This window comes from Ambystoma mexicanum, chromosome 12 (genome assembly GCF_040938575.1).
Source record: "Ambystoma mexicanum isolate Mex_15411 chromosome 12, UKY_AmexF1_1, whole genome shotgun sequence".
In the NCBI taxonomy this organism is placed as follows: Eukaryota; Metazoa; Chordata; class Amphibia; order Caudata; family Ambystomatidae; genus Ambystoma; species Ambystoma mexicanum.
In genome coordinates this window covers 620,425,230-620,439,700 of record NC_090936.1, presented here as the reverse complement: position 1 = coordinate 620,439,700, position 14,471 = coordinate 620,425,230, and the positions used below count along the sequence as shown (strand labels likewise).

The 14,471-nt window shown below is 44.1% G+C and overlaps 1 protein-coding gene across 5 annotated transcripts in view; it reads left to right on the top strand.

Moving 5' to 3' along the window:
* LOC138513915 (protein FAM118A-like) overlaps positions 1–14,471 on the top strand; it is a 487,378-nt gene that overhangs the window by 302,403 nt on the left and 170,504 nt on the right. For all 5 annotated transcript variants that reach the window (XM_069629063.1, XM_069629060.1, XM_069629062.1 and 2 more), the window contains 2 exons: positions 10,739–11,024; positions 13,925–14,002. In XM_069629063.1, the coding sequence (XP_069485164.1) occupies positions 10,739–11,024; positions 13,925–14,002 (364 nt within the window). The remainder of the gene's footprint in view (positions 1–10,738; positions 11,025–13,924; positions 14,003–14,471) is intronic.

Genomic DNA, 14,471 nt, shown 5'->3' with positions numbered 1-14,471 from the left:
AGGAGTGCATTTATGGTTTCCCTAATTCCCTCCACTGCTTCTCTCGATAAGGGATATTGTTGAACGCAGCTGACAAATCTTAAAGTATCAGTGCGCCCACTCCACCCTGATCAACCAGCCTGGTAAGGTGGTCAATCATAGAGATTAGAACACTCTTCGTACCCTGAACAGGGCAGGAGCCTGATTGAAAAGGGTCAGAAAAGACAGAGCTTTCAAGAAAGGAACTCAACAGAGGGGAAATGAATGATTCAAGCAATTTCATGAAGAAGGGCTTTTACTTTGCCGATCCAGCAGCGGTTGAAGTGCATGAAAATAAGTAGTGGGACTATGTTCCATGCTGGCATGCCCTGCTCCCCACAAACCCCATTGCCATTCCCCCTCCTGCATACAATACAAACCCCCAAACAAATGTGCCTCTGTTTAAGGGAAAGTTCAGTGCAGTGCACTGAAGTGCAAGTTTCAGCTGCTTCTAAACTTTTATTTTAAAACGAAACCATTCCGGAATGGTTTCTTTTAAAAATAAAAGTAAAGGAACAGTAAAACTTAATTTAAAAAAGTAGAGGAGCACCTCTCCCAACCACTTCGACCACTGCTTTCCAGGCCCAATATGATAGTGTGGCAGCATTATACAAACCTATATAAAGAAACCAATTAATATGATATCACCATGCAAGCATCAGCAGTCCAGAATGTGGGGTAAAACCAAGAACTTGAGGTAGCAAAGTCCGAGCACCCACTCCTGTTCCAAGCAGGATAGTGCCATACCTTAAACCAGGGACTCAAGTCACAAGCATTGGAAAAAAAACAATCATTTTGGCTGTTGAATGTTGAAAACAGCTCTTGATTCACGCGCACAGACACATTTAGGCAGAGAGCATACATGCTGAGCGGAAAGCAGGCACAGTGGAGTGAGGGTGTGTGAGGAGGAGTGAATGAGTGGATATGAATGTGAGGAAGTATAAGTGAGAGCGAGAGATTAGGTGTGAGTGAAGGATTATAAGGATAGATGAATGGTTTAGGGTATGCTGCTGGAGGGACGAATTTTAGATGTTAAATACGGATGGATGAATTAAAGCTTAAGGGCACATGATAATGTGCGGATGCATCGAGGGATAAATGTGTCATATAGATGAATAGATTATAGAATAGGCAGGCAGCGATGGATAAATGAATGTGAGGTTGTGGCAGTGCGTGAGCGTGGAAACTGAAATGCAACGTCCACAGCAAGGACGGTCACGTGGCCCCACTGTTTACTATACAGCAGCCAGGAAGTTACAGCAGGAGTGACAGTCATGTAGCATGTCATTGCTTAGGAGTGACATTGAACATGCTAACGAAGCTTGAAATACAACCGAGTCTATAAAGGTCTTTAAAAATAAGAAGCACACACCAGATCTTTCCTGCCCAACAGTGTTTTCGGTAGTCCAAATGTGAAGAAGTAGACCAATCTGGTTACCATAATTACTTTTGTTTAAATGCACACTTTTCTTTAATTATACGGACAAGTGGGTTCAGGGGAGCTACAGGTAATGTTGTGAATGAAATAACAGGAGTATTCATCCAATCAGGATGTGCCTGACACTGCCATGCACACTTTTCTTTAATTATACGGACGAGTGGGTTCAGGGGAGCTAGAGGTAATGTTGTGAATGAAATAACAGGAGTATTCATCCAATCAGGATGTGCCTGACACTGCCATGTAAGGGTTAGGCAAAAATATGATTGGATGGATGCTCTACAGCATGGTCAATCATTATGTGGATCTCCGGATGTTTTGCACTTCAAGTTCCATTATCCCTAGCCAGAATGTTCAGTGGCGAGTGAGCCTGGGAGTTGTATTCCAAAACATCTTAAGGGCCACATATTAAGTAACCATGCTTAAAAGGAAGGAAACAGCAAATCAAACTGCTCTGTATCCTTACACGAATCCGAATGTCCACAGTACACAGCAGTAATTTTTTTCTGAAGTTGACTATGCTAACTTTCAGCCAGAACTAAATAGGAACTTCTTGAGTACCGAGCAAGGCATTTGTAAACGTCCTGCCATACCCTTAGCAGTTTCATGCTCTAAAGTATTTAGAGATTAATGTTTTTAACTGCAATTTCATACTTCTCTGTAAGACTCCAAATTAAAAAACGGTTGTTTGTTTGGTGGTCTCCCAATAAGGTAAATGGAAGAATGGTGGTATTTCTTTACTGCGCAGCAATTGCATCACAGATCTTTACAGTGACATAATTGTTGTATAGTAAGGAAGTGTGACCACGGAGTGTGTGCAATTTAGGGTGCTCAGGAGCGCCAACATCAATGTCATACGGGCAGTGCTGGAAAAGACACATGACAAAGAAATCACAAATACGGTAAGTGGTGGGGAAGGTGGGAGTCTCTGTGGTTCGGGGGAAAGGGAGTGGCTCCCCTCCTCCCAAATAAGTACAAGGCAGAGTTGGGTGGCTATAAGGGGGGACCCCCTTGCAGAGATGGAAGTGTAATATAAATCATTGGCACATCGTCCCACTAGTTTGTTTGCTTTTTACAGAGCGTACCTTTACTTCAATGACTCAAGAAACACGTTTGGATGCTTTTTCTTTCTCCCGCCCCACTTATAGAATCGGCTCGGCCAGACATTCAAGTACTGCCAGTTTCTCAAGTCACAGCTAGGCACGGACACACACACAGTGTCTGTGGCTGGACAGGTCGTTAAGTTGCTCAGGCTGTAAACACATTTCTTTTTTCTGTGGCGAGCCTTTCATATGCGTGATGGAATATTTTCAGCTCAAAGAGCACACAAAGCACCAGTTACCTTGCAAATCTGTGCTAGTTAAAGTGGGCAACACAAAGTACCCATTTAAAGATGTGTTTATATCTATGATGACTACTATTTTGACGTCCAGAACAATAAAGTTGTTTTATGTCACTAATCAAATGTTTTCAACATCATGAATAACAATAAACTAGAGGTTTGTTGCAAAGAATTTCCATATCTATCTGAGTTTATTACACAACTTATTGTATTACACGTCTTAAATCACTGAAAGTAAAGTGGGGTTAACTGGATTCTTCAGGTTGGCATTATCCTGCATTCTGGCACTTCTAGTTTACCATTCAGTATGAGCAAATTAAAGCCACAATGCTATTCTTTTGGCTTAACATGTTGCTATAAAGATTTACAACTTTTTATGTGGCTTTATTATGCAATTTGTGCTTTTTGTAAGTGAACTCATTAAGACATTATTTCTGTAGGCCTTGAAATCCAAACTATTTGTACCAAGTAACGCTTGGAAGGTATGTGGTCAAATGTGCAGAGTGGATTAAAATCCCAGCTTCACTGTTCAGGCAGGGATTGTGATCCTGGTCCCCACTACCTGCACTCCTGCACTCTTACCTCACACACCATCTGTCCGTCCATCGCACTTTCTCCTTTTTTCCACTTCCACCACTGTGCCCCTTCCAGGAAGCAGGTCGTGCAGGCATTGAGGTAACGTGCTCTGAAGCAAAGAACCTTGGGGTCATCTTTGATTCCACACTATCCTTCTCCTCACACATCTCTGGAGTCTCAAAAAAATCTAACTTCTTACTACACCTGCTCAGAGGTACCTTTCCCTTCCTCTCCTTCCCACAGAAGCTCACCGTCTCCCAAGCTCTGATTCTCTCTAAGCTGAACTACTGCAACAGCCTCTTTCTAAAGCTACCTGCTTCCACCCTCGGCCCTCTACAGCTAATCCAGAACAGAACTGCGAGACTTGTCCTTGGCCTCAAGCCCCGGGATCGTATCTCTCCAGCACTGAAATCCCTCCATTTGCTCCCAGTGGATGCAAGGATTAAATTTAAAACCCTTTGCATTGTCCACAAGGCTTTCTGGAGCCTGGGTCCTAAATACCTTCAACTATCCCACTTTAAATACCTCCCTTCTCGAGCCCTTCGCTCCTCTACTTCAAACTCCCTCAGGTTCAGCCGCTTTTCTAAGAAACGTGCAGGGGGCAGATCTTTGTCCTCGGCCGGAGCCTCCCTTTGGAACGGCCTACCTGCCACCCTGAATCTGGAGGAAAACCATCTACGATTCTGTAAGCTCCTTAAGACCTTCCTCTTTGCATCTGCCTTTGCCACTCTCCTCCCCTGTTGATCTGCCTTCTTTTCTCAGCACTGCCTCACCTGCCAAAGGGGCCCCCTTGGCTCAGTTACCTGCCCTCCTGGACTTCCTCCGGCACTGCCTCCCGGCCACCCCTGCACAGGGGCCTGTTATCTGTACCCTCACAGGTCCCCCTACTCCTCTCCTGCACTTACCAGATGTTACCCTATCTGACTTGCCCTGCACTGCACCCTTCACTGGCTGCACAAATCACTGCTCTTATCACCTTATTTATTTACTTATGTATCCACTAACTTATTATTTATTCTATGCCTGCACTTCTTTGCCCCCCTCCCTTTTTCTGTTGCACTTCCCCTTTCCCTTTCCCATGCACTTGCACGTTCCCAATGTCACTGGGCCTAGTAAGATCGTTGGTTTTTGTTTTCTCCCCTGCTCCCCCTCCTTTTGCCTGGTCGCGCTCTGAAACACCTGTGTATGGGCGCGATATATATAAAATATCATATCATATCATATCATGGCATTTGCTGCACGGGAAGGGCTGTGCAGCAAATGCCAGCGGAGTCAAGACATGGAACCTGAAAGGCCATAAGTAGACTATAACTACCAAGGTATCCGTTTTGCCTTGTCTGGTTCGTGGAAATGCTGATCTGCAAAAAGCAGAATTATTTTGCAGTAGGCACCAAACGGTATCATCCTCTTTAACATAAAATCTGGCAGAGGTTTTGTTAAAAATGCACTATCAGTATTTTGGTACAAAGCTTGGCACTGCCATATTGTGTACAGCTGGAGTGTTTGGTGTAAGCTGATCATATGCATAAACTGTTTAGTCAGTGGAAAATACTTTTTTGCATGCTCTGTTTGGGGTCTCTCATTGTACCTCGTTAGCTCTGTGGAGCACTGAAACTGGAGTTAAACATTTATTGAATCAGATCAAGCTTAGCACAGTTTTCCTCTAGGCCCACATTTACCCATATTTTGCACTTCAGTCTCCTTAGATGAAGCATGTTTGCACACCTCTTCTCCCACTAGGCCTTCCTTCCAAGGGTATCGTTCCCCCCTCAGGTATGATCCGGCATAATGTCCAGGTCGCAATGTAGCAGCACTTGAAGGAGGAGAGCTTGGGTGGCCATGTAGCTAAATCAGTCTTTACTTCAGAAAACAAGAATCTAAGTGCAAGGGTGCATGAGACTGGAACTGCACACTGGAAACTAAGGACCGGAATCAAGCAACAGTAGACTTTACTATAGACCAGGAACAAGAAAACTCAGGACCGAAACTCTGGACTAGGATAACCAGGATTAAACTGCAGATTGGTTACAACGGATACAAGGATATGTTGCTCTCGACTGGAATAGCAAGGGCAAGACTGCAGACAGATAACAAGGAAACTGAGAACTGGAATCTAGGAAGCTAAAGCCAGTTAACTCGGACAATGGACACAGAGCAAGGAACTGCAGACAGGGAACCAGAGAATTGGCAGTAGGGGCGGACTGGGAACCAAAAGAGGCACTTGAAATAATGTTCAAAGTGGTCCCATATTATACATTTTCAACAAGCCCAACCCTTTTCCTATTGGAACGTTTGGATATTACACACAAAAGAGGCCCATGATGAAGAGGCCTACCGGGAAATCTCCAGAGTTCCCTATAGGCCAGTCCATCACTGATTGGCAGTAGAGTGCAAGGGGCAAGTAGGGAACATAGGACTGCAGATAGAGGAGCTGGGTAACTGCAGGCAGCGTGTACAGCCTTGCAGGGTATGATGAACAAAGCTGTAGACAGAGAGCTCAGTATTGCAGGCAAGGAAGTAAGGCTGCAAGGCAGGAAGAATAGGGGTGCAGGGCAGAGAAGCAGGACGGCAGGGCGGGAAGCAAGGGCAATGGAACTGGAGATGGCTCTGGAAAGAGCAGCAACAGGACACAGCCGAAATGAAAGGTTCAAAGCACAAATATCTTGCAGCAAACTCGATGCAAGAGCCCTGTGATCCTACAGGCAGCTGCTTAACTACTGACCCACACTCTGCTCAAGCAGGCTCAGTAACACCTGGAGCACCACACCTGGAACTAATCTGCCTCTTCCCTCTCTGGACCTGGGAAAGTGAAAGCAGCACTGATCTCTAGGACCTCTGGGGTTTGTATTTCTAATACTGCTGCATAGGAATAGCCAGGTAATGGAATCTGCTGAAAGGTGCATTATGGGATATGAAGTTTGAGAAATGAAATAGGGAAGTACCAACGTAAAGACATAAATATGAATAGGTATTGTCCCGGACAGAGCATGGTGATGAATTTAGAGTCACAATGCATGCACAATGGGTGCCACTTGGTGTTCCAGTGGCACTGATGTGACAATTTCGGTATTCTTCTTTTGTACTGTTTTATTTGGTGATACTTCTTTAAAATCAATAAAGTGACATAAGTATGACTGAACTCATCCAGGACAGGTGGGATGGGATTCCAGGAGTTGAGCTGCAGCTGGAGTCTGGCAGGTGAGTTATGGACACGCTTGAGCAGGTATTCCGGGGACCCAAAGTAAAAGCCACTAACACAGTCGAGGTACAGAAGAGGACAAGTGTCATCGGGTCCAGAGTTCACTTATGTGCATTTGGTCCGGCTGCGGAGGTTGCATCCAACATGAAGGTCAGTTTTCTCAGAGCTCTGGGTCAAGTTTCTCATGAATGATGCTGTCATCACAAAAGGCAGATGCATGAAAACTGCTGAAAGCACAATTTGGTGTTAGGGAAAGGGGCGCTCACGCAAATAAAGCGAACTATTTTGCCCCTATTTGTTCCTTTCATAGAGCAAGCACCATGAGCAAGACCTACAGTGTATGTGTCATCGGGTCCAGAGTTCACTTATGTACATTCGGTCCGGCTGCGGAGGTTGCATCCAACATGAAGGTCAGTTTTCTCAGAGCTCTGGGTCAATTTTCTCATGAATGATGCACTATTTTGCCCCTATGTGTTCCTTTCATAGAGCAAGCACCATGAGCAAGATCTACAGTGAATGCTCCCTCCCTCGGAGCATACACTGCGCAAAAACGAGGGTCTGAGCCTTCTAATGTATGAGGGTCATTGAAGACGCACCACCCGGGTGGGGGTTCGGTACCACCTCACTTAACCAAGTTGTGCAGTTACCTCCGCAAATCTTGACGGCGCGCCATGTGCCAAGCAGTTGGGATTTGGGCTCACATAGAGGGTACAGTCAGAAGATGCACTCACCATCATGAGCTGTATTCGTACACAACTCAAAGGCAGGAAGGGAGGGTGCCTAAACCACATTCCGAGAGTATACACATAAGCGTGCATCTGCACAGTCACCCAGGGCTTAGGTGCTTTGATGCCATGCATCATGGTACTCCTTGCTGTGTGCAATTTCTGGAGGTACAATGTGCCTTCGTATCACACCAATTGCTCAGTGCCTCGCAGTTTTTCATTTCCCCTTTCAAGGTTTTTTCTGCTCTATTAAGCACAGTTCTGATTGGTCATTTTTGAAGATCTGAATTCATGGCAAATAGCGAGTGAGGTGTTGTTGGCAGGCAAGCGATAGAACGACACACAGTGGGCTGACAAAAGGTACAGGGAAATCCATTTGATTCAAAGGAGAATGATGACAATAAGTCTTCCTTACACAGAGAGCAGAATTTGGAAATGTTGATATTACAAATAAAAATCAATTCACCTGAGGTCCAAAAATCTTAAAACTCCAGAAATGCTTTTTTTTATTTAAATGCATCTCTGAAGTAATAAAACGCTTGGAGTTCTCAGTCTACATGATGTGCCACAAAGATTAGTTTTGGCCTATAGGTGGTGCTTGAGCAAAACTATTTCATTGGAGTACAGCTAGTAGGGAGATGGGATATGACACACAACCTTTTGGCCTTTTTGGTTATTTACCCACCCATTGATGGCCCATGGTGTTAGGGAGAATTCTCATAAATGTGCTAATTTCCCTTACCTTAGGGACCCCAGCACCGTTGCTGGATTTTGAAGGCTTTGTTTTTTTACCTGGAAAGAGTGTGAGCCTTTTTCCCACTCTTTCATGTATTATGATGTGTGTTTTACTTTTGTGTTCTTTGGATATGGAGTTTTAGACAACTCCATAGGCATCATCTGTTCTTGTGTGTCAAACAGCACCCTCAGTGCAGTGGCACAGGGATGTCTTTCAGACTCTCCAAGGTTTAAATACATTCTCTGGGACTGACTACTGTCACCCAGTGAATGTAAAGTTAAATTGACTTTTCTAGTCTTTTTAAATTGCTAGATCCAGCACACACTGCCTTACAGCAGAGTTCTGGAGGGAATACCTAGTATTCCCCCTGCCTAGAAAACTCATGTAGCACTCAAATGCTACCCTTTCCTCTCAGAATGGCTGGTGGCAGTGATATTACCATAATTTTCCCAACCGTGAACCGTTTAAACGCTCCGGTAGCTAAAATCCACCGGAGCCATGTTTTTCAAGATGGCGTCTGAGCCCACTCTGTAAAAATAGGTTCTGATCGACATTTTTCACCATTTCTTTTTGGAATGGTCCTTCTAGTGTTTGTCTCTGTGCGCCAAACCAGGTTTGGTCCCTTTGTTCATTTGCCTTTGGCGGGCTTCAGTACTGAAGACCGCCTCTGGCGCCTGAGTGTCTGGGGTGGACAGGAAGTGAGGGAGGTGCCCGAAACTCCCTGTGCTTAGTCTCCTAGGAGACCTGAATGCACTTTGGCATGATTGGTTGGCTGACTGTCCGGCAAGGACAGCCACCCTGATGGGTGAATGGCAGCTATGATGGAATGAAAGGGAGAAAACTGTTTAAAAGGCAGGTCTCTGGGACTTGGAAGGCAGAGTCGACCACTGGAACGAAAGAACCAAAGCCGAACTGAAGGAAGATGACTGCTGCAACTCCTGGACCGTTTGTTTGCCTGGTGAAGCCCTGCTAAAGGTCCGAATAGCCTGAAACTCCCTCGACAGAGAAGCCCCTTCAAGGACGACTTCTTCCCTTGAGCTGGTGGGAACAACCAACTCGCAAGCCACCTGGAAACCGTCTCTATACTGGTCGAATGTTCTTCAGAGTGCTGTAGAAAACCAGATAGCCAGTGAGAAGGAGACCAGCTTGTGGACTTTAAGGCAGTCACACCTTAAACCGACGTTTTGCGAAGCTTGTGGATCCGTCCCCGTGCAGTGCAGGAACCTCCCGACGTCCTCCCTCTTGTCCCCACGACTGAGGCCCAGGAACAGCGAGATGTGTAGGAACTGCCTGGAAAAATTGCTTCAGCTACAGCTTTTCTTCATTACCAAGGTAATGTGCAAACGCGGTTGAGAACTCCTCTCTGCCGCGGTGACAGTTCGTGAAACTTTCCCAACTTTGGAGTCTTGTTCGCTCCTAATCCGACATATAACTCTTTTTCGTGCAAACTACTTCTGAGAACATTGGCAAAGACTTAACCGTTTACTACCAGAACTGTGCTATCCTATCCAAGACACTGGTCGATTGACTTTGGCCCAGGCCTATTGAATTGAACTGCCTCTAATAGTGAACTAAAACTATTTGACCTGTCTAAGAAAGTATTTGTGTTTAATTCTTATATCTTGTGTCTTTTACTCCCATTTAAAGTTACTGAAGTGTCATTTTGCTCTCACCTGTGGGGAGCCTAACTTGTTCAGAAGCTTATTGGTTTGGTACTGCAGTGTATTATAGTGTGATATTGAGCTGCTTATTGCTAGTGGAATGTTTTCTAAATGACTGTGTAAATACATTAATACTGTTTTACCAAGAAACCTTGAGTAAGTGTTTGTTTGAACCACTGTGATTGCAAGTCCTTTGTGTAACACCTTGTACTGCTCACATCCCTCTTGAGATAAGCCTGGCTGCACAGCCTTGCTACCACAAAACTGTGTAGTACAGACTTATACCAAAGGTGAGATTGTGCTTACACCTGTAGTCTTAATTGTGTGTAGTGTTCCCAAAGTACTGCATGTAATTCTGCCTAACACATTGCCATGCAAATCTCTAGGGACATTACCACCCACTACCTCTCTCCCCCAAAACACATCCTCTTTTCGATCTCCTTGAGCTAGCCCTATCAAGCAGTAACATCAAACCTTTGGCATGCAAGTTTTTATTTCTGAATAGTCTGTTGAGTCAATGGCTTAATTGGAGCTGTAAATGTGTTACTGGCATAATAAAATACCTTCAGCTAATTGACTTATTTCTGTTTCTTGCACTTAAGTCCTGTAAAAAACAATCATTGACCAAGGCAGGTATTACGTTGCTTTTTTCCATGCATGCTGTGGTATGCCCGGGTAATCACACCATTTTCCAGCTTTTCCCACATTATGGCATGGTATTACCATTATGGCACTGCCTTCCAAATGCCTATTCCATGCCTAAACAAAAGGCAAATCTGTAGGCTATGCGAATGCCTGTTTTTATCTGATGTTTAAATCCTCCATTTAGCTGATGTGATGTAATGTGGCATTGCTATACCACACTAAGAATCTGAAAGTGTTTAATGAGGATGTGCACATTTAGATTTCTACACACCATGTATGTGCCAATACATATTTGCATGCCATTTGCTGAGGAGCATGAAGTTGGCCCTAGATAGCTAATACTGACAAAGGTGCCCACTTCATTGACTTTGCCATGACAACGTGTCTTATTTCAACAGCAGACTCTCCAGAATTTGTACTCCACAAAAAGCTTCTTGTTTCTTGGTTGCGGAGAAACGCTTCGTCGCCATGTCTTCGAGGCCTTCTTTTGGTACACCGCTGAGAGGAAGCTTGACATAGAGCACTGCATGGTGGTCGTCAAGAAAGACAACGATAACTTCTTCAGACGGCAAAAATACCTTCTTTCTTTTGGTATAAAGCTTATATCCTATGGAGAGAGTTTGAAACAATTCCCGCAATATGTTCAAGAAATGTCTTCATTATTTTACAAAGAGGAGAGGCCAGGTAATTTATTACACTTGACATGGTGTACTTTTGTATGTGGGAAAACAAATTATTGTTAATATAACTTGTGTATAGAACGTTCTGCACCAGGTCTGCACCTTCAAAAAGCATTGTCAATAACTAGAGCTGTTCCTGACCCAACTCAATAATACTCATTTCTATCCGTATTTTGTGATTCTGGCTCCCATAGGACTCCATGGAGGGGATTGCTGGTACTTCCGGCACCGGTAATACCAGTGCCAGAAACACCAGCTGTTATTTGCCGGTGGGGGAACTTATTTGCCGGTGGGGGAACTAGGTTCAATGCTGCATCATGCCTGCAAAGCAGGTCACCTGTTTGGCTTGAACACCAGCTCGCTAATGCAGACAACTTCGAACTGCCACCTCTTCGAACCTTGCATCGAGCCATCAGGATCACAGCTTCAAGCAGCCGGGACCTCGACTTCAACAGCTGTAAGCCTTGCGTCACTTGTCGGTCTGACCCAGAGGTTACCAACATCTCGGACTGGCTCGACCTTCAAACTGACCGTTTTGAGCCCTCTGAACTGCATAGCCGAACACTTCTTTCAAACCGCAATGGAGCTCCACTTAGAACTAACTCAATGGGCCTCATTACGACCCAGGCGGTAAGTTACCGCCTGGGCCGTGACTTTACCACCATGGCGTAAACTACGTTTACGCCATGGTGGTTGGCGGACTTACCGCCCCATTCCGACCTTGGCGGGGCGGTAAGTCCCCAATCCCCATTTACCCTTCCCCATTCCCATTTTTGCCCCATAGGGCATAATGGGAGTGGGGAAGGCGTTAATTACGCCACCGTACATTACGGTGGCGTAATTAACTCCATGGTCCCTTAGCGCCATGGATTTTAACACCTGCTAAAAGCAGGTGTTAAATCCGCCATGGCGCTAAGGGACCTCGTACTCAGGTGGTAAGGGTCGGCGCTGTTAACGCCATCGTAAAACCCTTACCGCCTGAGTCGTAATGAGGCCCAATGCCTGCCTCGCTAGCACAACTCACAGCATTCGGAACTTTTTCCGACCCATATCTTCAGCATCTCAAAGCCTGGTTCAATGCCATAGTACCGCCAATAACAGAGAAAGGTACTGTTGAGGGGTCCAAGCCCCTATGGTACACTTTTGTGATCATAGAGACTGCTAAGACTCCCATTTGAACCTCTTTGAACAAGAAATATCCTTTTTGGTGACATTGTTGTGATCTATTGGCTTGCACCACTGGTGCATTGCCCAAAGTGCTTCATCATCTGCATACTGCATATTATGTGATCTTTCCACAGGGGTGGGTTTCCTTCAGTGTTGTAGTACAGTTACTGCAAATGGTGTGCTTACTTAAAGTATATATATTTGTATACAACCTTGATTGGACATTCCCTTTTTTGGACTGTTGTAATATTGGTGTTCGGGTTGCTATTGTGATCACAGTCACACCACTCTTAAGAGTATATTTGTGCCTTCGCCCACATTACCACAAAAGGTAAAGGGGGTATATCTCTTGACTGTTACTGCTTCACGATTGTATGATTAGGATCACTGTTGCTTTGTACTAGAGTGAGGGCTGAGTAGGCAGTTTAGCCACTACTCATCCTTGTGCCCCAGCAGAGCAGAAGCCATTCCTCACAAGATCCCTCGTTAAAGAAAAAATACAACAGTCTGTAGGTTATTTGTCCTACAAGAGTGTTTCTCAAGCGGGTGCACATTTTGGATCATTGCAATTACAGATCACCGCAGGCAGCATGAACGTCATTATTACCTGGTAAATCATTATCACCAGCCAATAAAAATACAGCAGAAGGAATCCAGAAGTTCTTAATACTAGAAGGATTTAATGAAGCTAAAAATAGTACTGCTGGGTAAATATTTATCACTAGTAGTAAAATGTTGAGCAAGATGGAAAAGATTTCAATTGTATGGACAGTAACCAGAATCCTGCAACATAATCAAATTCTTTACTATTACCGGAGTGCTTGATACACAGACCTTACCTCCACTTCAAGTGGCATCAGCTAATTATGGTTTGTTCCTTTTGAAAAAACAGTTCTGAAATGGTCCTTTTAGACAGTAATTAGCATATTTCCAAGGTCACAGTCATATTGTGATGAGGATGCATATTGTCATGCGTAATTAAATCGTCACTGACTGTGGCCCACCAATCAGGGTGGATTTTAGTGCTGGGTGGTATTTGACCACTCTATAAAAGGCATCATTATTACAGTTATATTACACTTCCCGTAACAAACCCGAGTGCATTATCTGTTTTGTCTCTGACTGCTCAGGGAGCCATTTTTTCAAAATTGCCAATGTAGACTCCAAATGTATGGTGCTTGGATTGTCAGTTTGACCGTGAAAACCACTTGTATAATCTTATTTTCAATCTAACGTTAGGTTATGGTTGATTCTAAGCATTTTGTGCAATTCTTCATTGTTTGGTCGTTCGTTTCTGTTGGCTCATGGGCTGATTATGGGTAAAAGTAGATACTGGAAAATTAAATGTTGAGGATGTTAAGATACCAACTGGAGCAAATGTCTGACTTGCACCATCAGTGATACGGAAGTGCCAAAGGTTTGTGTCACTCTTCCTTGCTAACATGCTCTTATTGTCATAGAGCAGCCCAGTCATGATTATCAACCAGCAGGCGTCGAGCTGAGCAATACGACTGAGGGGTGGATGATTTTTCTTTTCTTTCGGAAGAACACTATGTACCACCATACTCTCCTTGGTGGCAGTGGTTTAACATCAATCTTAAAACAGCAGTGAGAACCAAGGGTGAACATCACAGTAAGAACCAGGAAACTGCTTAGACCTGATGCCCAATAGGACGTTTTGTAAAATGTTATTATAATATCTCGTGAAGTCATTAACTTTCTTTCCTTCTTTTCCAGTTAAGTTCGAACCAGAGAGTTATAAAATCAGGCTAGGAAAATATGAATGTGAACCGCCAAAGAAACTGAGACAGACAGGTGAAGAAAGTGTAAATGATGACTGTATGAGCAATGTAAAGTGGGTGTACAATACCGGGATTGATTTAAGGGGTCTGCAGAGTGTCCTTCTCCATTAACTTCTCTTACAGACATCAGACACTTTGCATTTCTCTAAATTCACATGGGACAGGTTTTGAGGCACTCACAAGTATTAAACAGGGATATAGCCAACTGCTTTTAGAATTAATTTGCTTATTGTTCCCAAATTCTATTAATTACAATATTATGTTTATTAAATTGTCACATAATAATAAGCAACAACAGAAATAGCCACCTACTCACACTAATATTATACAATCCAAGTTACAATAAATCACATTTAGGTCAGCATGCAGACCGAGCTGTGGTGTGTCTTAAAATATTATAACCATACAGTCATCAATTAATTTCCTCAATGCACATCTTCTAGATAACTTATCTCCTTTCAGCAGACTAAAACCCTGGTGCT